The sequence below is a fragment of the Zonotrichia albicollis genome, chromosome 5, assembly GCF_047830755.1.
Source record: "Zonotrichia albicollis isolate bZonAlb1 chromosome 5, bZonAlb1.hap1, whole genome shotgun sequence".
NCBI lineage: Eukaryota > Metazoa > Chordata > Aves > Passeriformes > Passerellidae > Zonotrichia > Zonotrichia albicollis.
In genome coordinates this window covers 64220616-64241663 of record NC_133823.1, presented here as the reverse complement: position 1 = coordinate 64241663, position 21048 = coordinate 64220616, and the positions used below count along the sequence as shown (strand labels likewise).

At 52.6% G+C, this 21048-nt stretch overlaps 2 protein-coding genes across 6 annotated transcripts in view; one reads left to right on the top strand and one right to left on the bottom strand.

Annotated features, from left to right (window-relative positions):
- The first annotated feature begins 2626 nt into the window (after window positions 1-2626).
- NEUROG2 (neurogenin 2) lies at window positions 2627-4111 on the top strand. Its single transcript, XM_074541905.1, has one exon. The coding sequence runs from the start codon at window positions 2738-2740 to the stop codon at window positions 3425-3427; it is 690 nt and encodes a 229-aa protein (XP_074398006.1). The 5' UTR covers window positions 2627-2737; the 3' UTR covers window positions 3428-4111.
- A 2576-nt stretch (window positions 4112-6687) lies between these two features.
- ALPK1 (alpha kinase 1) overlaps window positions 6688-21048 on the bottom strand; it is a 34640-nt gene continuing 20279 nt past the window's right edge. For 2 of the 5 annotated variants that reach the window (XM_074541894.1, XM_074541898.1), the window contains exons 4-14: window positions 18556-18754; window positions 17633-17692; window positions 16909-16995; window positions 16136-16212; window positions 15092-15187; window positions 14601-14705; window positions 12246-14238; window positions 11848-12001; window positions 11198-11360; window positions 10921-11107; window positions 8738-10661 (exon numbers count right to left, since the gene is read on the bottom strand). In XM_074541894.1, coding sequence (XP_074397995.1) covers window positions 10468-10661; window positions 10921-11107; window positions 11198-11360; window positions 11848-12001; window positions 12246-14238; window positions 14601-14705; window positions 15092-15187; window positions 16136-16212; window positions 16909-16995; window positions 17633-17692; window positions 18556-18754 — 3315 coding nt within the window. In that variant the 3' untranslated portion in view covers window positions 8738-10467. Of the gene's footprint in view, window positions 8322-8737; window positions 10662-10920; window positions 11108-11197; window positions 11361-11847; window positions 12002-12245; window positions 14239-14600; window positions 14706-15091; window positions 15188-16135; window positions 16213-16908; window positions 16996-17632; window positions 17693-18555; window positions 18755-21048 lie in introns of those variants that run through there. The other 3 variants (XM_074541897.1, XM_074541896.1, XM_074541895.1) reach the window with 3 other exon arrangements.

Genomic DNA, 21048 nt, shown 5'->3' with positions numbered 1-21048 from the left:
AGAGCTTGTGGGGGGACCCCTCTTCGCCTGGATCCCAGAACAAACCCCAAAAGTGCTAATACAGCTTGGGAGTTGGGGGACTGCTCCTCATCGTGTCCCTCCATGTGGCACTGATTGCTGCAGCGTGCATGGGAAGGACCTGGATCAGGATGTGGGGGATACGCACCCCAGCAATTTTGATTGCTTCCCTCCGCAGAGCACCCCAGTACTCTGCTGTGTGGGGACATATTCTCACACCCCATTTAAGAGCAGAACCACCCCACTGTCAGGGTTTGTGGGTGCTGGACACCACAGGGATCAGGACACCCTGGTGTGTGTGGGCAGCCCTAGGACCCCGAACCCTCAGGACACCGCAGGGTATGAGGGAGGCAGAGCTGGGAGGGGCCGGGCCACCCTGTCCCCACAGCTTTGTCCCCGCATGTCCCGGGATGTCGTGCCCGTGTTCACCTGAGGCAGGCTGGTCATTAAGGCTGGCTCTCAACTTGTGAGGTCGACGTGTGGATGGGCTGTGCCCAAAGGTCTCTCAGCAACACAGACCCTAAACTTTTAGGGCTATCGGGTCGCCTCAGAGTTCAATCTTCTTACAGCAAACAAAGCCCTTCTGAAGGTCTCCCCCTCTCCCCCACACGAGCTCAGCGTCCTTTATTTCTGGGCTGTGTGATAAGCTTAAATCATTGTGCTCCCATTTCTTGATCGTTGCCTGCTTCGGGCTTTTGTTCCCCTAAAGTAGGATTGAGTCTGGCAAAGGGGCTGAAGTTGAACAGTTTGACCCTTGGAGGACAGTTCAGGCGGTGGGCAGTGGCAGCAGCATTCCTGCTCCTGATCCCACTCCCTCTCCCCCCGCCACCTCCTCTCCCCACCACTCTCGGCCAAGAAGCTCGGCCCTCGCTCTGCCCACGGACCACACAAGCGCCTATCCAGAGCTGTGGGGATATAGAGCCGACCTGTCCTTGGTCACCTCGTGTTTAGCCCTACAGAAAAAGCCACTGCACGGCAGGGCCTGGCAGCAGGAATGGGACCGAACCCCAGAAAGGCACCGCAAAGGGTGCCTCACCTCTCCGGTGCTTTGCACCAGCAATGGAAGCATGGAAATCTCGGCAAGCAGGGTGGGGACAGAGGGATGGGCTGGCCCTGTCACAAGTGTACTCTGCTTTGTCCCCTTAGAGTGCAGAAAAAGAAATAAGGTCCTTTTAAAAGCGTCACTCTCCTGGGATGTCGAGGGGAGCTGTGAGCCTCTTGCACAAGGAGGGGGAGAATGTTTCTCAGAGTCACAGAGATACTGACTGAGGCACCTGCCCAGCCTCAGTCGCTTCCAAAAACCATACACCCAGAGTGAGGGGCTGCTTTGGATGTGAGTTTGTGCTATGCTAAGCATGGCTCCTGCACAGGTTTCAGCACTTTCTTAAATTTTGAACTTTTCTAGCAGTTGCAAACAAAATTCTGTTTCAAATCCCAACTCGTCCCAAGTGCCTTGCTGACTGTGTTTCCATATGGAGAGGAGAGTGTTCTGGGGTTTTAGTTTTGTATGTTTTCACTGTCATTTCTTTGCCAAGGACTTGGAGTGACAGGCAAGAAGGGACAGCTTCACACTGACAGAGGGCAGGGTTAGATGGGATCTCGGGATAAGTCCTTCCCGGTGAGGGTGGGGAGGCCCTGGCACAGATTACCCAGAGAAGCTGTGGCTGCCCCATCCCTGGAAGTGTCCAAGGCCAGGCTGGACAGGGCTTGCAGCAACCTGGGATAATGGAAGGTGATTCGTGGAGCAAAGCCAGCCTGCCAACTCCACGGACATGTCACCAGGCTCAGCCGTGGAGAGAGGGCTGGAAGGGGGAAGAGGGGTGAAAGGAATGAAGGTTTTCCTGGTGCACTGACAAGTTGGTGTTTGGGGGTTTTCTCAGGTCTCCCCAGCCTGTGAATTATATTTGACAGCACGGAGCTACCCGGTGTTCCCCCACTTCGGGCTCGGCCTGACGAGAACGGAGCGGCCGCTTGCCCGGAGCATCTCCCCAGCAAGCCACGCACGGAACTACGCACCTTTACCACAGCACCAAGCGTCCCCAGAAGGCGAAACGCTCTCGGGGAACGAGGCGGGGAGTGAAGACGAGCCCCTCTCCATCAATCCCTCCCTTTCCCTTGCCGGGCCCGCGAACGAGGAGCGGTTGGAAGGGGAGCCGGCCGGCCCCGGGCGCGCGCGTGGCGCGCGGGACGCGGGGATTGGCCGGCCCGGCGCCTCGCGCCCCCCCCCCCGCCCCCCCGCCCCGTGCCCATTCATTAATAAATTAGCGGCACGCTCCAGCCGAGCGCGAGGCGCCAATGGGGCCCCGCCGATGGGGCGGGCGCGGGGGGGAGCGGCGGCGGCGCCCCCCGACAAGAGTCGCGGGCGGGGCGGGCAGGGCGAGGGGGACCCCGGGGGTAGGTTTGATTGTTCCCCGCGGGGTATATAAGGGGTGTTAAGGAGGGTCGTGTGCCAGACACGCAGCCTGACCGGGCCCCGGGCGCCGCTCCCGCCGCCGCCCGCCCGCCCGCCCGCCGCCCCCGGGGCGCGTGCCGTCGCCGCGCCCCCGCCGCTCCCCCCCCCACGGTCCCCCGCGCTTTGCCGCCCCCCCCCCAACCTCAACACCCCCGCCCCGCTCCGTCAGACCGGCGAACCGTCACACCGCCGGAGAGGCGAGGAGAGCGCGCCCGCTGCTTCCCGGCGCTGCTGCCCGGTGCGGCCCCGTCCCGCCGCCGCGCAAGGATGCTGGTGAAGGCGGAGGTCCTGGCGCCGCCCGCCGAGGACGAGCTGCTGCTGCTGGGGCTGGGCTCGCCCGCCCCCTCGCCCTCGCTGCCGTCCAGCGCCGAAGAGGAGGAGGAAGAGGAGGAGGAGGAGGAGGAGCTGCGCGCCGCTCCGCCGGCTCGGCCCGTCGAGGCTCCGGGCGGCCGCGGGCTGCGGCGGGCGGAGGGGAAGCGGCGGCCGGGGCGGTCCCGCGGCGCCCCGCGGGCGGCACGCACGGCGGAGACAGCGCAGCGCATCAAGCGGAGCCGGCGGCTCAAGGCCAACAACCGCGAGCGCAACCGGATGCACAACCTGAACGCGGCGCTGGACGCGCTCCGCGACGTGCTGCCCACCTTCCCCGAGGACGCCAAGCTCACCAAGATCGAGACGCTCCGCTTCGCCCACAACTACATCTGGGCGCTCACCGAGACCCTGCGGCTGGCCGGGGCGGCGCGGCTCGGCCCCGACGGGGCGGCGGCGGTGCCAGCCGAGGGCAGCCCCTCGCCAGCCTCCTCCTGGAGCGGCGGCGCCGCCAGTCCCGCGCCCTCCGCCTCCCCGTACGCCTGCACTTTATCGCCCGCCAGCCCCGCGGGCTCCGCCTCGGATCCCGAGCACTGGCCCGGCCGCTTCGCCCCGGGGCCGCCGCCGCCGCTGCCCCGCCGCTGCCTCTAGCCCGGCGCGGCGCTGCCGGGGCTCCCCCCGGGGCGGCGGCGGCGACAGCGGCATCTGCCCGCTTCCCAGGGCAGGGCGGGCTGTGGGAACGGCACCTGCCAAACCAAACTTTCCGTCTCTCTTTCTCTCTCGCCGATGTGCACTTTGTCCAGTTTTCCCAGATCTGTCACCGCGGGGCTTTTGTGTGTGTGTCCCCCCCTTTCCCCGCTCCCCTCTTTGCCATCTGTCCCTTATGATTTATAGGCGGGAGGGGGGTGCAAAGCGAGGGGAAAAAAAAAAGTAAATTGTTTTGTTAGGGGTCCAGGTTAGAAGTCATTGTATAATTTGTAGGCTTTGTGAGGGCTGAATGCAAGCGTGGAAATTTAGGCTGAACTCTCTATCAAAAGGGAAAAAAAATCGGGAGGGGGGAGTGGGGAAGGATCTCCTCATACATTATTTATTTCGACCTTTAGGGGACAAGGAACTCCCCCCTTCTTTCAGGAGATTAAAAATAAATCAACAGACTGAAAACCTCAACAGACACGGAACATTACAGCGATCAGCCACACACGTGTTCACATTTATTTATTATAAAGACAGATTTCATGGAAAATATGTATTTTTTGTATAATTTACAGAGTTTATTCTAGTATGTATTTACAGCTGAAGAGCAAAGGAATTGTCCTTGTGATAAAATATAAATAAAAGCTCTAATTTTCATAACTTTGGGGTTGCAGCTTTTTCTGCTTTATGTGCCAGCGGCTGGGAATTAGGCGATCCTTGTCTCTGGTGAAACTAAGGTCCGGTGGGGCCTGATGTCACTGGGTCCACGGGCAACTGTTTCTTTGGGAAACAGCATTAGAGAGAGAGAGAGAGTGGGGGAAATTCAGTGAAAGTTTGCCTTTAGCTCTCAGTACAGAAGATGCTGACAGCAAATGTGGGATGGATGGATGGATGGATGGATGGATGGATGGATGGATGGATGGATGGATGGATGGATGGATAAAGACTTGTCACACTTCAGGTCGATGGATTTCACCAATAAGGCTGTAGGAATTAAATGTTGTTGAGCTAACAAACCAATCCTGGGTTACAAGGGGTAGAATTTGCTCTTTGTGTGGGTCAGATGAATTCCAGGTCGCAGGCAGTTCCAGGGGGTTCGGTTCGGCCTGCACAGCACACAGCCAGGGATGTCACCGTGCAGGGGGGTGCTGGAGGCCGCCCAGGCCCTTCAATCATCGTCCCCGGGCTCCCGGGAGCACTTTGTGACTTCTGGGTACAAACGCTTGGAAATCATTAAAAACCAGCAGAGGCGTCTGGGTGTATTAATTAAATAAAACGCTTAGCACGCCAATCCAGCCCGGTGCCCTCCGGATCCTGGGAGCGTGAAACCCGGCCCTCGGAGCGAAAGGAAGAGGGAGTAAAAGAGAGAGGGAAAAAAAAAAAAAGCCCAAAATGTGTGAAAAGAGAATTAGTGAAATTAGGTTAGGCCAATAAACCGCGCGGGGGTCCCCCCCGGCCCCGCAGCCTCGGGCGAGCAGTGCTATCTAGCCTGATCTATTGTTTCCCCCCCTGGCAGGGGGGTTATTGTGTGATAAATAATTCCCTAAAAAAAAAAAAAAGAAAAAGTGGGAGCATTTGCATAATCACTGCTTTGATGTGGCCAGCAAGATGAAGCTGTGTTCCCCCAAATCCGCCACGGGCCAGGAGGGACAAAACAAGGGGGAGCCTTTCAGGGCGCTGGCGGTGCGTGGGGCAGCCCGTCGGGAGCGGGGTTTTTCACTCTCACCCGCTTTTAGCGACCCTTTTTAATGGCTAAACTCCAGGAACGCCAAAAAAGAGCCAAGCGCTCTCTCCGTCTTTTCTGGTCGTGCCTCGTTGTCCTTCCTGGCTTCTCTCCCTCTCTGAAGAGGCACTGGAGTAGGTGCCTTCGGCTCTTCAAAAGGCCGGGATGGACGGGATGCGCTCCTCTCTCTCTCAAGTGCTGGAGCCACGCAGGACCAGGAGGGACACCCCGAGTGGCTCAGCACCAGGATGCTCCCCGCAGCTCTCCTCGAGGAGGGACCCTGCTCCTTGCCAGGTGTGTCATGCTGCAGGGATTTCCCTCCATCCCAGGTACAGCTGGGATGGGGCTGTGCCAGCGGGAACCACCGTGGGAAAAAGCACACGGCGGGTCCGAGGGTGGAGGGGGGGTTGGACAGGGGTTTGCGGTGGGAGCCACGCCGGCCAAACCTCCCCTGTTCCCTGGGGGAGGCTGGCCTGCGATGGAGATGCCCTCGGAGGAAACGGGCCCGAGGGGGGCAAGGTTGGCAGGGGGTGGCAGGACCATGCTGGCAAAAGCTGAGTTAGAGAGGCTGGATTTGTCACCTAACCCAGTCACCCTCATCCTGATTTTTGGCCAGAAGTGTTTATTTCCTGTTCTTGCCCCTTAATTTGAGTTAATTCCTCTCCTTCGTTCCCTTCGTTCATATGTTTCCCTCTTCTCTCTCAGAAGACTGAGTTTTGGAGGTGACGCCAAAAGGAGATGACCCCAGAGCCAACTAGAGCCAGCCTGGAAGCAGACCCGGAGATGGGAGATGGGCAAACACCTCCTTGGGTGATGTCAGGAACCTGGGGGTGGTTTCCATGGCAGCCCTTGCCCCAGAACATGTGTTTATGATCCTTCTGTGTATTGTATTTTGGCATAAAAGCTCCTCTGCGCCAGCAGGGCTGGAGGGGCAGCCTGAAGGCCCCCGAGGGTGGGGGGTGCTTTACAGCCCTCCTTGGCATAAGAATGGCCACGAGGAGCCAAACCAGCAGCCCAAGGGCTGCCGCACGCCGCCTTTCATGGCAGGCATAAATCTGTCCAGCAGTGCCGCGGTTAAAGAGCCCTCCCGACACGGCTCTCAGCTGGCCTGCGCATTTCAAACCCGCTCTTCCTAAAGCCTTACTCCAGTGCCTCAGGTTGGACTTCCCCCTGGCCCTGTATTATGCATGGGTTTGGCCCAGGCAGCCCCAGTTGCCGTTCACCACGGGCAAAAAAGATCTCAATTATCTATTATACAGCCAATCCCCTGGCACAAGCAGAAATCCCAGCGGGATCTTTTTTGTGACCTGATGTAGGTTGTTGTCTAAGTTCAAGGTAAAATCTTGTGGTTTAAAGTCTGAGACAAACACTTTTGCTCTGACAAGCAGAAAATGTAAGGATATAAAGATGTAAAGATTTAAAAATTTAAGGATATCCTGCCTTCTACCTACGATTCTGCAGCAGCTGTCCAGCAAAATTCTGGCAGCCTGCTCATCCCCGTGACCTCTCGTACTGAATTAAGGAGAGGCAGAACTCCTGCCAGATTTAAAATCAAGCCTCTAAAAACTGATTGGAGAGGAAAAAAAAATCCTTGGAGGGTCACTTTGCAGCAGCCAGGAGGGAACAGGGATAGTGTGGGGCGGCTGTGACTCACAGCCATCCCTTCTGCCTCCCCTCCTCCTCCTCCTTTTATTAAAAAGCAGAGAGACCGGCCCAAAGCTGATGGCATATTTACCTTCATGAGTTTTAAAAAAAAGTTAATTACCGCTCGGAGCAAGTTGGTCGGGCTGTCCTGAGCTGTCTTTTATTAGTAGTCGCCTTCATTAATTTCCCTCGCTGGATTTGCTGCTAATAGCTGCCTGGTCGTGGGCAGCACAAAGCAGCATCTGTGCCATTGAGCAGAAAAGCGGGAGTCAGGCAAAGGGGGGCACTGGGGCGGGGGGGGCGACGCCGTTTGCAAATCAACCTCTATTAACGTGATGTCCCGCTCGGAGGGGACAACGGCGGCCCCGGTAGCCGGCACGACAGTTTGGGCTGTGAGCGAGGCAGGAAAGGCACCTGCTGCCTGCCGGGGGATCCCGCCCTCATCCCGCTGCCCCGGGCCCTGCTGTGCCCCCGGGGAGCCCCCGGGATGCCGGAGCTGCCCCTGCGGAGCTGAGCGCGGGATGCTCGGCCCCTGCGTTAAACAAACCGCTCGTAACTCGGTATCTTCTGGAAGATACACTCTGTGCCTCAAGAGCAGTTTGGCAGAGAAGTTCGGGATTAGGGGATGGGATTAGGTTCTGAAGGGAGGGGGCAGCGGGCGGGCACAGCGGGCTCACAGGAGCTGGGGCAGCGGGCGGGCGGCTGCGGAGGCCAGCAGCCCCATCTGCTCCCGCTCCGCCAGGGGACAGGGGACACGATTTCATCCAAGCGGAAGAAAGGAGGGTGGCGTGTGTCACTCCCGGGAGAGAGGGGCGAGAGCGGCACGCTGCCGCCAGCTTCCCCGCAGAGCTGGGGGAGGCACCGTGTGCCGGGGCTCCCCTCGAGGCAGCGGGTGACAGCAGCACGCACCAACCAGCACCTCGCTGCGAACACCCCGCTCTGCTTAGGGGGAAGGAGACGCCGAGGAAGCTGCTGCTGCTGTGTTCTTCCAAGCAGAAGAGATTGGGCAGCCCGGGCTGCGGTTCTGCCCTTGCCGGTGCGAGGCTTTCCCCTCGTTCCCCATGAATAGCCGTGTCTGGGGAAGGAGCTGTGCCGAAATCCAGCAGCTGGGCTCTGGGGGCAGCTGATGTCGGGTTTAGGTTTATGCTGCCTCGTGTGCAGGAGCTGCCTCACAGCTGGAGGGGTCAGCCCGTGCCCGCTCTCTGCCAGCCGGAACGGCACGGGATGCTGCGGCTCCGAGGGAGAGGGAGGGAGGGAGGCAAGCTTGGCTCAGCCCTGTATTGTTGGGATCCCTTCCCACTGCATCTTTTCTAAGAGAAGTTCCCCGAAGTGCTCCAGTTACCGGCGTTATTTATGAGTGAGAAAATCATTCTACCTGTTAGCAGGCTTTGGTTGCATCAGCTTGTTCCCTGGATATCAGATTTACTAACTTGGATGCACAGGCACGACACATAGCCAACAAAACTCTGCCTTTCACCTGGATACCTGCAGAAAGGGAAGGAGGAAAAAGCTCTCTAAGCAAATACCCTCCCTGAAGGACAGGAAAGTGTGTCACCGCTGCCACAATCAGGCCGATTTGGTGCCTGACTTGCAGCAGCACTTACACAAGTCCTTACACTCAAGTCCTGGAGTTTAGGTGACAGGAAAAAATGTTTCATGCTTCCTCAAGTGTGATGTCCCTACATCTCATATTTCACTGTGCCAGCACGACACAGCTCCGCTCCTTTTGTAGAGCCTGGCTCTCAGTGGTTATACCGAGTACTTAGGTTGGAATTTGGAGAGTACTACAATTAATCAAGCCCAAAAATCATCTCAGTAGCAAGTTACTTAACACAAACCACTGGATCTCCAATAAAAACTTCCAGTTTCTAATTTAAAAAAGACAAAGTATTCCCGATGTCTCAGTTCAAATTACTTTATTCTGATACCAGAGGAAATAGCAGCATTTTTTGTCAGTATCTCTATGATGAAATTTATAGCCAAAATATTAAATTCTCCATCCTCAGAGTCAACTATTTATTTCCTCAATAATCCCCTATTTATACCACAAATTGCAGCCAATAACTTAAACTCTGTGTGTTTGGAGCCATGTTCATGAAGAGCCCCAGCTCTTCAGGCAGTGACGTTATAAATCCGCGATTTCCAGTATCCAAGCCCCGGATGAAGAGAGAGTGCCTGATACATCTGAAATTGTGAAGAGTAAGAATCCTGTGAACAGTAAGACCAGTAGAATATGATTCCATGTCTGTTTTAACAGGGAACTGAACAAGCTGATCCTCGACCCTAGCTTTTACTTGTGAGTAGCCATAACTTTGGCTGAGGTGGCAAAATGTCACCTAAACCAACAAAATAAACAAGCTGCAAGGTGGAAATATTAGGAAGAAAGCAAAATATTAAAATTCCATAGGGATGGATTTATTCAGAAGCACTTCTAAATAAATTTTCTTTTCTTCCCTTCGAGCAGGAAGGAGTGGAAAACGCAGGACTGGTCAGGGCTCCCAAAACTGCTTGTGCTGCCTGCTGACAGCGCATTAGGACACTTTGTTGTGCAGGGAGTGTCCGAGGGAGTTTTGTTTTGGTTTTAATTGTCGCTACAGAGCAGGGAAAGCTTCTGCAGAGAGGCTTTAACACAGCACCTCGGCCGCCCATGGATTCCCGGGATCTTGCTAACTAGCTTTGTTCACCCCCCGGAGCCCGGCTGCGCTCGCTGGCCGGAGCACGGAGCTATGCAGGTTCGTCACTCAGCTCAGGCCAGCATTTCCCCACTGCCGAGCGAGAACAAGGCCGGCCTTTATTGGCTGCACAACAAGATAACGGGCTTAATCTTCCCAGTAACACGTGAGCTTCCATGTATCACTTTAATCTGCGAGACACTGGGGCCGAGTGTCCCGTCACATGCCGATTTCACCGCCGTGTCAGCCGGCGACTGCCCAGCTCAATGATGGATTGTTTGCCGGCTCTTAACAACAGGCAAGATGGTGAATGCCCCGGGGTGACAGACAGTGTGCAATGGGAACGGCCGCAAATCTGATGGCCCGGTTCAAGTTCACCTGACAAAGCTGGAGCAGTCTGTGAGCAGAGCTCGGGAAAGGATTATTCACACTGGCATTATATTTTTGAATGCATTTTTCTCCCTGCGCAGCTGCGCAGCTCCCCAAGACTGAAGGTTTATGCACCATAATAAAGAGATTTAATATTTTTTCCCCCTCTTCCTTCTCCCTCTTTACACCTAGTTCTAATCAGTTGGCCCAGGGATAGGGCATCTTTCCAAACAACTCAGCACAAACATCACCTAGAAAACAATAGCATTGCTAAAACGCTGGGACAAAAGCCTAAAAACCTCTGCTGGCTGCAGAAACAAAAGGGCATGATTTTGTAAAAGCAAAGTCTGTTGGGGACCCATCTTTTTGTGGAACTTTGATGCTGTGCCCCCTTTCTCATCAAGGAAATCTCCCAAAAGAAAGGATGCCAGTGCTTGGGGGCAGTGGGACATGGGGGCTTTGGAGGGGAAGAGGAGAATAGGAAATGATGGCAGCTTTTCACTCTCTTGTTGGACAAGCTGCTCCCAAAGATGTGTAGGATAAAACAGGGTCCAGCTCACGGGTTGTTCTGTGGACTGACCTGTGCCAGTCTAGGCCAGCAGTTCCATGGAGGGCCTTGTCAAGGACAGGCAGCTACAGATCTCGTTGCACTCCACATGTTGATCATTAAAAAAGTAGTAAATTCCTTTCTTCCCAAAGTTGGAGCGTGAGTCTTTGCTATTGAGGGAGTGAATCTGGGGGTCTGTGAGGTAGATGAGGCCTTTCCCATTACCTGTCACCCAACCTGTGGAAGAAATGGTACATCTTGATATCTTGTTTATCTTGATAAACACCACAGCCTTTGTTTTAGCACACTCAGGACTCTTTGCCTGGCATGGCCCTTCCTCTCTTCATGTCACCTCAGTGACTCCCAGTTTCCACCTATGGCAGCAACAGCAGAACCCTATGAGACACACAATGAATTTTAACCAAATGAATACCCCAAAGACACCTGTGGGCCAGCAGCTGAGTGTGAGAGGCATAAACATCACTGTCACACACACCTTGAAGGTCAACGACCACGTCAGTTCCCTTGGAGAACTCGTAGCAGAAGTGGCCGTAAGCCAGACCATACTCCGTGGCTTTGTATTCATTCTTCACCACCTTGGTGTTGTTGGAGAGCTTCACAAACTCCCCCAGGATGTAGGGCTCCACACTCACACACCCTTTTATAATTCTGTCTTCCAGAATCTGAAAGGAGACAGCCCCACTGTTGCTGTAATTGACCCAAGACACCTTTCCTCATCAGGTCCTTGGGATTGCTCAGCAGACAGGTCTTACCAGGAGGACTGCAGAGGGGATGTAAAAGATTTGGGTAGGGACCTTCTGCTCATACAGCCTCTTGTTGAACTCTGTCACGTAGTACTGGGCTGTCATCTGTCGCTCCACGTCACTGAAATGATGGAGGAGTCCTTTTTCCTCTTTGTATTCCTTTCCAACATACCTGCGCAAATGGAGAAGGATCTGGAGAGGTGTTTGTTCTGGGTGCTGTGATACAGAAACATCACTGCAAAGCAGAATGTGTCAGAAGCAAATCCACCTCTGGGTGGTGCTTTTAAAATGGCTGCCATTAAAACTGGGTGGAATTCTTTTCTATCTCACAGACGGGAAAAATTATCTATCAAATCCTGGGATGGGAGTTTGACTCAAAGATATTAAAATATTGCTCTCCATCCATAATAATGAATAAGCCACTCCTAGCAATGATCTGAACTCTGCCATTAGCTCTTAGAAGACAACAGTAAAGTAGCCTTTCCTCCTGGAAATTAAAAGCTAGAGTTACATGGAGTGGTGGGAAAGACTGGCAAAATGTCCAACACATTTGGACAAAGCCATCAAATATTCCTGCTACAGCAAATCTTACCAGACAGTTTTCATCCATATTTACAAACAAGCAGCATTGATGAACATTTTGTTTCAGAGATCCATACCTTCCCAGGCTTTCTTCTTGGTGCAGGAAGTGTATCCAAAAGGCATTTCTCTGCTTGCCCTCCTTGGCCACGTTCAGGTAGTCCCCAATGAACACAGCTGTCTCCTGGCCTGTCCACAGCCCTGATTTCTTGGAGTACTTCAGAAGAAGAGCAGCTACAAAAAGGAGAACACCACAGATAAAAGGGAGAAATCCACAGGACTGCTGTGAGCCTGTGCTGAGGACTGGCTGTTATTTATGATTAACTTAATGATCATTATCTTAGACAGATTTCAGGGATGGCATGTGGAATCTAAACTCAAGTAATGGGGTAAAATGCAATAAAAAATTAAATCCTGACTAAAATATTGAGTCAAGCTTGCTCTCTGTGGAGGCACAGGTTGCTGTGTGGGAACTCACAGTATGCTTTGTGAAGCTCTTTGCTCCTAAAGATCCCAGTAGGCATCAGTCTCTGGACAAGCCAGTGATGCTCCACCCCTGCCAGGAGCTGCCTGTAATCATCATCCCTCAGAAAGCGAGCATCCAGGAGCTCTTCCTTCACTCTGCCAGGCATGAAGACAATGCCACTTCCCCTTGGGACTGAACCTGCAGGGCAGCTCGTGGCCACCAGTGCTGATGTGATCCCTGAACTCAGAGAGGAACTGGACTGTCCCCTGCTGCCCAGCACATCCTGAGACTTCTCTTCATCCTCCTCGGTAGTGGCACAGTCAAAGTGCTTGGTTGTGGGTATCTTTCCCAGGGAGGGCAAAGCTGTTGGCATGCTGGGAGTTGCTCCATGCTTTGGAGCCAGTGCTGCAGGATAATCCTTTACCAAGTCTCCCAGGCTGATGAGCTCGAATTCAGTGTCATCCATTGTTTCTGCCTGGGTGTCAACCTGAGGCACCTGCAGAGATTTGTTCCCCAGCATGGCAGATGTGCTCACCCAGCCAGGCACAGAGGAGTCACTGCCTGTTTTCAGCCAGATGTTTGTTGATGGTGCAGAAGGGCTCCTGTCCTGGGGCGGCTGCGCCTCAAACGAGGGACCCTCGGTGCTGTCTGCAGATTCTCCCGAGTGGAGCCACTCAAAGCAACCGATGCTTCCCTCCCTGCTGCTGTCCTTGGTCCTGCAGCTCAGCTCGGCACAGGACTTCTCCTGCCTTGTAGGAACAGAGTCGAGGATGGAGAGGGAAGGAAACTCATTGTTTGAGCCCTTTGATTTCTCTTTTGAGGAGCTCCTTCCACGGTGCCTTCCCTCCTGCAGCTCTTCTCTGCAGAGAGGCTCCTTCTCCACCATCCTGCCTGCTCGAGGGGCACACCCCTCTGAGGAATGCTGAGGAGACCCCCCAGAGCCACGGAGGGGCTCCCGAGGAGCAGGATGCCAGGCTCTGGGAGGTAAGGAGCACAGGGGCATGTCCTGGCTGCTTCCATTGGGCTCTGTGGTGCAGCACTGCTCCTCCACTGAGCCCTTCTCCCCCTGCTGCCCGTCCCTGAGAGACTCTCTGCTGCTATTACAACTCAGCTCCTCCCAGCTGGAAGAGTAACTGCATTTGGACAGCTTGCACCAAGAGTTCTCAGAAGTAGTGCTTTGGCTCCTGTCTTGCCCTCTGCTGAAAACGTCTTTTTCACTGTTTAGTTTCATTTCTAATGGCTCCATCTCTTCTTCAAAGGAAATTTTCATCACACCAGAGCAAATGTCTTGATTTCTTTGGCCACTGAGTCCTTCTGAACTGTTTCCTGCTGTTGGTGAGCCCAGGATTTTCACAGCACCACTCCTCTGCTGAGCTGTGTCTTCAGCAGTACACAAGGTGTCCATGGTTTTGGTCTCTGTTCTCAGGGTTGTGATACAAGCTCCCACCTGGATCTCTCCCAGCATGGTTTTATGAATCCTGCAAGTTTTTTCAAACACTTGGCACACTGACAGGTGGTGCTGGGAATGCTTGGCAAGGATTTTCTCAAAGCTGGCTTCCCCTTGCAGGACAGGTTTTCGTACCGAGCCTTTATAACTGTCTGGGACGTAAGACCTGGCGTCGGAATTGGGGAAGCCTCCCACCCGCAGGCGCCTCTTCACAGCTGCAACCAGAGACATGATCTCTCTGGCAAGCACCCCCTTCTCTTCCTCCTCTGGGAAGGAGGTGCTGTACGAGTGCAGCTTGCCCAGGGCTTCCCTGCACAGCTGGGTGACCCCGTGGAGCTCCTGGCTGTCCCCGTGGAGCCAGCGGTGCACGGTGGCCAGGCAGAAGGAGGCTTTGATGAAACTGTGCAGCTCCTGCCTGCTGGTGATGGCACTCTGCTCCTCCTTGGTGAGCAGCCCCACCTCGAAGGATTCTTTGGCTGCAGACAAGTAGAACTCTCTCTTTTCCGGGGGACAGTCCCTGGAGTGGCTGTAGGACAGCAGACACATCCCACGGATGTTCTGGGAGGGGATCAAAGTGGAATGAGGGAATTAAAAACACATTTCTTTCCCTGACACAATTTGAAGCAAAGCTCAGATCTAACCCCCTGCTGCTGTGTTTCCTGAAGGAAATCAACTTTCTCTTTTTTTTTTCCTTTAAAATACAGCTGTAATTCTAGGAGAGGTAGCACTCCCAGGGCTTTAAAGCCCATCCTCACTCTGGGGATAGCTTTCCCTCAATGTATACCCCATATAACCAACCCAACCCTCAACACAGACACTCTGTGTGATGCACTGCTTGAAAGCCATGTCAGAGCCAAACTGAGCAGCCTGGGCTCTTCCCCTGCACAAATCCCCCTTCCAGAGGGAGGAGTAACACTCACCACGGCCGTGAGGACAAACAGGGGGGTGTACTGGCTGTAGGCAGCTGCCAGCTTGCAGGCCTCGGCCGCCGATAACAAGCGGTGGTTGAACTCCTGCAGGAGGCTCTGATGATGAAAGAAAAAAACCCCAAAAATGAGGTAAAAACCTCAACTCAAGGACTTTATCTCCAAATATATGGTGCCTGGTAGGCAGGGACAATCATATTTTAAACAAGAGTCTGGTTTGTTTCTGCAGGACCCTTTTTGCTAAGGTTCACCATGGATACAGCAATTTTGACTCCATAAATATTCTAAATATATACACTCTATAACATATTCTTAATATGTTCTTTTTCCTGAAGCCAGGCATTCTCCCGTCTAGATGTTACTGAGCTCTTTCACTGGGAGCAATGGAAGTTTCTGCAGCCCTCTCAGCATGGGAGAGGAAATGTGTGGGTGAATTTGAGACCACCTGAAGCACCCACACACACAAAGCCCAAACCAAGTCTCACCAGGTCAATGTCAGCATTGGTTTTGAAGCGTGCATAATCCTGCTCATCCATGGAAGCAAAGATGTCTGCCATAATACCCAAGGATGTGGCAATTCCCTGAAAGAGAAATTAAAAATTTTCATACTGGGGTTTTTTTCCCCCCTGTATTTTGAATTTTACTGCTCTGCTGTGTAGAACATGCCAGAAAAACAAGCAAACAAACACACAAACAAGATCCAAGAGAAGCATGGCTAAGAAATCCAGAGATGCTATCTTGGTATGGTTTTATTAATTTCACTTGCAGGAAGTGCAGTAATCTGGAAGACCGGATGCCACCTAAGGGCCTGCCTGGCCAAACAATTAAGAAACCCAGGTATGCTTTCACAAAATTCACTGCAGAACCCCATGCTGCCGCTGAAATGGAGAACACAGAAATGTTCTGAGCTTGAGGTCAAGCTTTAAGACACAGCAGACAAAAGGTGACAAGGTCTGGGTTTTTGGGATATCTTGTGCTGGGGTCTAATTACAAATCCTCTGTGAGCATCACCCCGGGACTCACCAGGCTCAGGCTCACATTCCTGTTTAGCTACGGACACATGGTGTGACTGCAGCTCCATCTCCAGTGGGAGGATGAGTGCTGCTCGCCTCACAAACGTGCCAAGGACAGGCACGGGGGTTCTGTGAGGTGCTCAGGTCCTGCAGGGCCAGGGGAATCCATCACCCACCACAGACGTGCTCGGGGGGAAAAAAATTCCCTCTAATCCTAAGAAATAGCTAAAATCTGTGGCTGCTCTCTGGAATTAAGCTGTCCTTGTTGGAGGCACCAGAGACATCCTCAGGGATGGTTTCACTTCAGATGGCTCTGCTTAATGAGGAGTATTGCTTTCATCCCCCTGCAGGAAAGGAAGCGTGGGTGAGGCGGTGCATGCACGCGGAAGCAATGCGGAATACAGACTTTGTGCTGCCTGTTAACCCTGCCTCAGGTGTGTCAGAGAGGGAAACAAAAGCTAAGCAGCAGTGCTTCCTGGGCTGGCAGGGAGATGCAGAGTGGAAAGGAGATGCTACCTTTTTATCTGGCTGAGGAAGTTGGAAGTATCCCACGATGGAAGCCCAGACCAGCTCTGCTGCCTCATACCACATCCCTGAAATAAAGCAGAAAACAGGCACTGAGCAGGGGATGCCAGGGATGCATTTCCACAGCTTATTTCACACCTTGGGTCCTCAGGACAGGATAAAACCATGATAAAACCATAAAACCAAGCAAAACATAAAGCATGTTCTGCTTCAGTGACTCTGATCATTTATGAGTTTCCTTCAGCTTTTGGCTGTGCATGAACACCCATTCTGTCCTCACAAAAGGCTTCAGCTCCACAATCATGGAAGATTTGGGATCTCAAATCAAAAGCACAAAATGAAGGCTGCTGCCTCAAGTGCCAAACCCTGAATACAGAAGCCCATCCTGCTGAAAACCAGAGATTTTCCTGTCTTCAGAGAGGACATTGTTGGGATGTCCCTGTAATAAAAGTACCACCTGCCTTTGGGAATAGTGAATTTGGGAAAAACATGGAGTGGCACAGAGAAAAAGGGAATATTTCAGATTGTTTCTTGGCTTCAGGTGAGATTAGTAATAAAATGTTAACTCCTGCAAAATGTTTGCTTGGCACATTGTTCTAGGCCCTTGCTGCAAAGAGGTGGGTGTGCAACTCATCCTCTGTGCCTGTTTTATGGGTACAGGGCGTTCACCACCAGCCAAAATTCTGACAGGTGCCCAGTGTAACATTTTAAAGGGGAAAAAAATCGGGAAACCTTGAGTGGAAGCTTCCAGAAGACAGGCTTACCAAGCTTTTGTAGGATCTGTCCCCTGATTTGCAGGCAGACTGCCTGAACAAGAACCCGATCACTCTCCTCGGCGTATCGCCACGTTCCTGCAGGAGGGGTGGGAAAACTCGGCATAGAATGAAAAATATTCCTGTCACTCTCAGCCTCCAAGGGTTACCTGAATCCCAGCAAACTGCCAGGATTCTCCTCCCTGCATGGAGGCCCTTTCCATAGGAGAATCTCAGCTTCCCAGGGAAAACAGACCAACAGAACCCTGAACTGCCTCAATTTTCAGAGTCGTTCAGCAACCTGAACATACCCTCTAAAGAAACACTGGACAAAGGAAAATACAACACAAAGAATAAAGTATTTATTTAGTCTGTGAGATCAGTGGGAATTTAGTCTGTAAGATCAGGCTGAGCACTACTCCAACAATCTGGATTTTTGAGGGGATGGAGTTGACTGAGTTTCCTACATCACTCAGTTCCTTGAAATTTCTCCACAGGTTAAACTTCTCCAATCAGGATATTTTCCAACCCAATTGAAGGTATGTAAGGACGACTGAAAGAAATTTCAAAAATAAAGTAATGTTCCCACATTTTAGAAGAGAATAGTGAAGGAAAGTGAAGTGTGATGTAAGGAGTTATTACTGGGGTTGGTTTTGGCTGGTGTAACTGTTAAAATTGGGATCAAGAATCACACCAAAATTGCAAGTATGAAATTGGAAAATAAATTTACACATACCCGTTGCTCCATTGTCATTAATCAGGCTGCTCAGGATATATTCAGCTTTTAAAAGTTTCCCTGATTGAAAATCAAAGAAAAAAAAAAGATAGAAAATGAACATAAACATGTATGGTGGCATGAGGTGAATAAAACTGCTCATCAGGTATCACCTGCACATAGAACTGCTGCTGTCCATAGCCCAAAATGCAGGTGCCCCACATACACATGAATGTTACATGTGGTTGTACAATAACATAAAATTGTGAATGTATCTTTTTTATTTTACACATCATACATTTCTGGAAGGTTGTTGGGATTCCCAGCTCTTATTCCCACTCCTTAGAAGAAAGTAGTCTAGCCTGCTTCCTTTAGCAGCAATGCTGCTGGATTCTGCCCCAAGGAAACGTGGGCTTTGGAAACCCATTTAGGTCTCTCCATGGAAAGCAGAGCCACAGGAAGATGCATTAAAAATCCTTCAGGTGCTGTCCATGTTACAGGAATGATGGAATTTTACTTTTTTATCCTGGAGGAATTGTAACCTGCATTGTTGGCATAGTCAAGTGGCCCCACTGAAAAATAAAAAGCAGCTGGGACAGTGTAGAGAAAATGCCAGGATTCTAATTTCCTTTTCTCAAGGCCCTTGCTCGGGAGTACAGCAATTCAGATATCCCCGTTTGAAATCAGCGGGGAAGATTTGTTAAGGGACAAAAGCCCCAATTAGTATTTCCCACACCCTTTCACAACTTTCTCTCCCTCTTTTGGCTCCGAAGCCCTCCTCACCGGCCCCTTTGTGCTACCGAGAGGAGCCGGCCCGGGCTCGAGGGGGCCGGCAGCGGGAAGCGCGCTCGCAGAGGCGGCACCGCCAGCGTGCCGCGGCACGGAGGGGACCGAGTGTCGCCTCCCGAGTCAGGTGGGGCCGGCAGGGCTGAGGAGAGCGGTACCTGCGTTGACGGCGAGGCGAGCCTGGCGGATGAGCAGCTGCGGGCTGATGGGAGCGCCGGGATGCAGGCGGTGCAGCCCCTTGGCCAGCCGCAGCAGCCGGCTGGAGGCGTCCAGCCAGTACAGGAAGCGGTCCAGCAGGAACACCACGGCCGTGGCCGTGCTGCTGTCCCGGACCACGATGGAGGCCTTCAAAAAAGCCTGGGGGAGAAAAAAAAAAAAATCCACAGGCAGCCTCAGGAGCGCTGGAAAATGTTCAGGCTTCACCAACCCTGCTCCTCACCCAATTTTCATGTTTCATGTTTAGGATAGGGAGGTGCCAGCTGTTTATTCTGTTTGAGTTGTAGATGTAATTGTGGATTTATTATCTTTTTTAATTGCCTGATATTTGGAACTGCAGAATTTGGTGGTCTGCTGATGGATTTAAGTCATGCCCAGCAGCAAAGGGGGGAGGTAAGACTGGGAAGGCTGGAAATGGTCACTATGCATTGTCCCACTTGGAGCTCAGGCGACCCATTCCTCTACACCACAAACAGGCAAACAGGCCGGGAATCCAAAGCTTTTCCCCTTCAGGCCATCCTTAATGACTCCTAAGTGCCTACGGACACTCCTGGATGCCCACAGCAGCACTTACACGGGGAATTGTCAGAATTCCTGAGATCCTTGCCGTTAGCAGGACAGGAGGCCGGCAAAGACAGCCACGGGACACGCACAGCCTCATCATAGGTGCAGAATTGGGGACTTTTTTGCCAAAAGCCTGTCCCTTCCCATACTGGGCACGGCCTGCTATGGGCATGGCACTTCAGCAAGGCAGATTTGTACAAATTTACTTTTTTTCCTTTTTCTCTCTTTTTTTTTTTTTTCTCCTTTCCTCAGCCCGAGTTGGATTTTCTAAGAGGATGGCACTTGAAAAGGATTCCTGAAGCTCCGGCCGGCACAACTTCGGCCAACAATGGAGGAATCCCCCTCTCCAAGCACCTGTAAACTGACACTGCGAACCAGCCATTCCAAATGCTCATCAACAGGCCATATATTTAAGCACAGAGCATCGCCTAATCTATTTTTTTCCTCCCCTTCTTCCTTTAATAGATCGGAGCACAAAAGCCTGAGAGAGGGTGACCTACCAAACAAAAGGGCCTTTGAGTTCCTAGGAAAAGTAGACTTGGAGGAGGATGGAAGGAATCCAAGTGGCCCTATTATTTCCACTTGCACTAATTAGACATTTTTCTGTCAGCTATTGAGCACTGCTGAGAGGCCAAACTCACTGAATTCATTTCTAAAGTGTTTACAGAAGTTTGCATCTGTTTGTGTCTCTTCAGGAGGAAAATAAGCACTTCAATAGCATTGTGGAAAATCTAAACGAAGCATCCTATTCTGAAGGGCTTGGCAGTCTTGCAGCTGCATAATTTAACTCCCCGCTCAATGCCGAAACCTCTTGTGTCCCTCTCCAAACCCAAATGGACGCAAAATGTAGAAAAGTCAAGCCAGGGGGAGAAACGAGGCTATTTTTTCCCCTATTTTTTTTCTGGGGGAGGCATGCTGTGTGGCACACAGCGCCACGGCTCCGTGTCAGCGATGTCCCCTCCCCGTGCCGAGCGGGACAGCGAGGAGCGAAGCCCCGCTCCTTTCATTGCCTGCCAGCTCGTGTGGCTGCGGAATTCCTCAGCACCTCCAGCGCACCTCCAGCCGGGACAGCGGCTCCCAGAGCCTGGGAAACGCCTCTGGCTCCCGGGATGCCTCAGCCTGCTCCATCCCAAGCAGAAGCGGGCAGATTTACTCACTTTCTCTGTCGCTTTAGATAAAGAGAGGGGGGGGGGGGGGGGAGGAAAGAGCGAGGTACGCTCGCACTTTGTTTTCACATCTGTGCCCGCGACGTGAAATGGATCTGCCTAATTGAGTTTATGACACAAAGGGAAGCTGGCCGCGGCTGGGAAGTGGAATCAGGTGGCGGGGGAATTAAATTTGCTCCAGATTTCTATACAGGGACCATTGGGGGAAATGCAAAGCAGCCTTTGGCGAGGGGCTTTCGCCTTGATGGCGCTGAGCGGGAGGGTGTGCGGCTCGCACGGCTCCTCCTGAAGTTTGGGTCCCGGCTTTGGGTTCAAAGCCACGACGCCTCCTCCGCATTGACAATGGGGGCCGCTCCCAAGAGAGGGGAGAAGCTCAGAACCGGGGCCATCTGGCACTAGGACGGGCAGGAAAGCGTCAAAGGGAAATTATTGGTGCATAGTAAATGAGGATGAGGAGGAGGGGAAGGAAATAGGGGGAAATCTTTATGTGGCAGCTGATGTAAGAGGAATTACAAGCCCAAATAAATGAAATATTGATTTAATCCACTCTCTCGGCCCTCTTTATAAAGCCAAGATCCCAGAGGCAAGCCCTCCTCCATAGCCTGCGGGCTCAGGAGGATCCCCTTTGGAAAAACGCCTCTATAAACAGCGTGATTAAAAGCAGGAGAGAGAAAGATTTAATTTTCAGCATCCTCACAGTTTTGT

Coding starts and splice junctions, on each gene's coding strand:
- NEUROG2 (XM_074541905.1), top strand. CDS start 2,738: ATGCTGGTGAAGGCGGAGGTCCTGGCGCCGCCCGCCGAGGACGAGCTG.